The sequence below is a fragment of the Corvus brachyrhynchos genome, unplaced genomic scaffold, assembly GCF_000691975.1.
Source record: "Corvus brachyrhynchos isolate BGI_N302 unplaced genomic scaffold, ASM69197v1 scaffold302, whole genome shotgun sequence".
In the NCBI taxonomy this organism is placed as follows: domain Eukaryota; kingdom Metazoa; phylum Chordata; class Aves; order Passeriformes; family Corvidae; genus Corvus; species Corvus brachyrhynchos.
This window is the reverse complement of record NW_008237244.1, coordinates 3,965,441-3,968,357: the sequence shown is the minus strand read 5'-3', so window position 1 is coordinate 3,968,357 and position 2,917 is coordinate 3,965,441. Positions and strand designations below refer to the sequence as shown.

General features: G+C 39.3%; 1 protein-coding gene across 1 annotated transcript in view; it reads left to right on the top strand.

The window, feature by feature from the left end:
* Positions 1–452: 452 nt before the first annotated feature.
* SDC2 (syndecan 2) overlaps positions 453–2,917 on the top strand; it is a 17,724-nt gene continuing 15,259 nt past the window's right edge. Inside the window, exon 1 of the mRNA XM_017730291.1 lies at positions 453–524. Within this exon, the coding sequence (XP_017585780.1) occupies positions 453–524 (72 nt within the window). The remainder of the gene's footprint in view (positions 525–2,917) is intronic.

The following is a 2,917-nucleotide window of genomic DNA, read 5'->3' as shown; positions in this document are numbered from 1 at the left end:
TTGCTGGGAAGACTTTGTCCTGTGAGTACTTAAAAGTGGGCAATGTCACCTTGAAAGGAAATAATGCAGACTACTTCCCTCCTTTTCTACTGTGGCCAGACGTAGGGCATATCAGTGAAAGGACAGGCAGACATCTGTACTAAGACAAGTAGTGGTAAACATACCTTGTAACATAAAATCCTCTGTCAAAATTACATGTTTGTAGCTGGATACATGTGGGCAGCATAGGAAATTGCAGACTGAAGGAGCCAGCAGAGGCTCATCTCTGAGAACCAGTAACACGATGAGAAATGGAAAATGGATGCTCTTCTGGTTGGCATTTTTCTCTGGGAAAACATGGTGCTTTGAAGTGGAAATCTGATTTTCAGGTTTTGTACTTCATTTTTTTTGTTTAAAATCATGCCTCTCATTCCTGGACAAGGTTAACAAACACTTTGACCTTTCCTAGTGTGATGAGGGAAAGCAAAGAACTGGCGAACAACAGTAGGAGGGCACCTGCCAGCTTCAAGGTCAGCAATGCTGAGGTTTGTTAGGACTAAATCCTGTAGCGTGGCAGATCATAGTTCCTTTTGCAGGAAGCCTAGAGGGAAACACAGCTTCTTCACACAACTGCCTTTTCTCCAGCCTTCAGTGAGAACCTCTGTGATGGCTCTCAGGCTTTAGATGAATGCGTTCACATAGTTAGCTTTCCAAAAATATAGTGTATGTGAAGAGTACAACACTCTAGTGAACTCAGACTCACCAGCTGAGCGTGCAAGAAAATCTGTTTTCTTTCTCCTTTTTACATGGAAGATCTCTGCCTAATCAACAGCTGTAATGCTTGCAAATTTTCAGAGGCTTCTGGCTTAGATATTTGTAATATAACATCACTCTTAAAATATTAGTCTCTGGTTCTCTGCATACTAAATGGGTTGCATCTAAAAGAATTCCATCGGGGGAAAAAGGGAGGCAAAGTATCATTAGTAACACAGCTGCAAACCTCAGATTTGCTGTCCCGTGCATATACCCAAAGACAGAGAACAAAAATTTGAGTTCATCTGTAGATAATAAAGTGTTTCTTTCCACGTGTCAGCTACTCGTTGCTCGTGTCTGAGTTTCAGCAGTCACGACAGCCATGGTAGACATTACTCCTTCATTGCTGCTCGCACCAGCAATGTTCTTGGCTTCATCCACATGGCATAAAAGTCTTCAGTGTCTTACTCCAAAATCACTCCCATGGAATGGGAGGACTGACAGTAACAGCAGAACTAGGAAAGGGAATGGCTATGACAGGACACTTTGTATTTTTTTCTAATGAAATACACTATCCATTCCCAAGCCTCCCATTGTCTGTTTTCAGTTTTTGTCATTGTAATTTTGATGGATGACTTAGGTGTTTCATGAGATGATGGGACAGGAAAAAGAGGTTTTTTTTTTTTTGTTTCCTCTCTCAGTGTCAAAATGTGGGGTTTGGGCATTTTTTTTTAATATGTCCTGGATGATCCCAGTTCATTAAACTAAAAATTACTTTAAATGTAAGATTTAGTAAAATAAAGACACTGAGATTTCAAATTCAACATACTATTGGTAGGGAAATGTCTTTTATCTAGTACTTAATGGGTGCTAATCTACACTACTTCCATGAGATTTAGATTTATGCCAGTGTAGTCAATAACCAGGCAGGAATCAGTGACCATTGGCATGTAGCATGTGAAGTATTTAGGTCACAGGATTTTGCAGCATTATATTCTTGGAATAAAAATGTAAGTGGGATAACAATGATGGACGAGAATGCAATCTCTGTCAAGAGGTAACAAGCAGTTTTTGTGGCTTCAGGGCGAGATTAAAGGGCTGATAAGATAGACATCCTTGCCTGGTGTTCCTGCCATTTTAATAGGTCTGAAAATAAGGCTGTTACATAAAAGTGACATGAGTACTCTCGTTTCAATTGTTAGCCACAGGAAGTAGTCACTTAAATATTTGGCCTTCATAATACCTAAAAATAGTTTTATGGATCTAGAATTTGCAAACTTTTTTTATTTTTCCTCCTAAATATATTGAAATGCTAGTACAGACCTTTCTGTGTCCAAGCCTACTGACAACAGATTTGTTTTTCCAACTTGTCTTTTGTGAACATCCTGGAAGTAGTCCATGGACCCCCATGGATTCCCAGCTGACAAGCAAGAAAACATTTCTAGAGCAAATACTAAATCAAGTTTATTTTAACATAGCAGAGCATAAAATTGTAAAGCGTGGCTTCAGTGCTTGGTACTGACCTAAACGCCATAAAATATTCTTTTTATTTTCATTGTTTTTCTCTCATTTTTTTAAGCTTAATCTTCACAGAATTATTTTTAATGGCTGTGGGGTTTTTTGTTAACTGTTGGGCTTTTCTTTTTATTCTGAGCCTTAAAGCAGTTTTCATTCCAAGTGGCCTAAGGCATCTATGTGTTTCTGAGCAACTGGGATAAAAGGGGCAAGCTGTGGGTATAGAGGGGGTGCTTCTACCCCGAGTCTACTAGCCAGCTTGCAAAGACAGTGCAATGAATGCTTTTATCTATGCAGATGCTTAAAGATTTTTAAGCTAGAATATGCTTCCTTTGCCTTTGATTTGAGAGGGTGCTTGTGTCCTGCCGAGTTTCACCAGATGAGAATCATTTGTGCTGAAACAGGCTGAACTGAGGCAAGGGGCTCTGGTCAGAGAGACTGCAAAGCATATTCCTCAGGTGGAGCTTGATGTCTGATCTGAATGCATTTGAAATTTACTGTACCGTGTATTTCTCCCTATAGTAAATATTGTACTGGTTCTATAAGACTGTGGGGAATAGTTTGCTCATTCTGATGATAATGTGCCATCCACAATACTAGATATTAAGTAATGTTTCACATTGTATTCTTTGCATCCCCAGAATAAAATACAACAGATGCTCAAATTCCT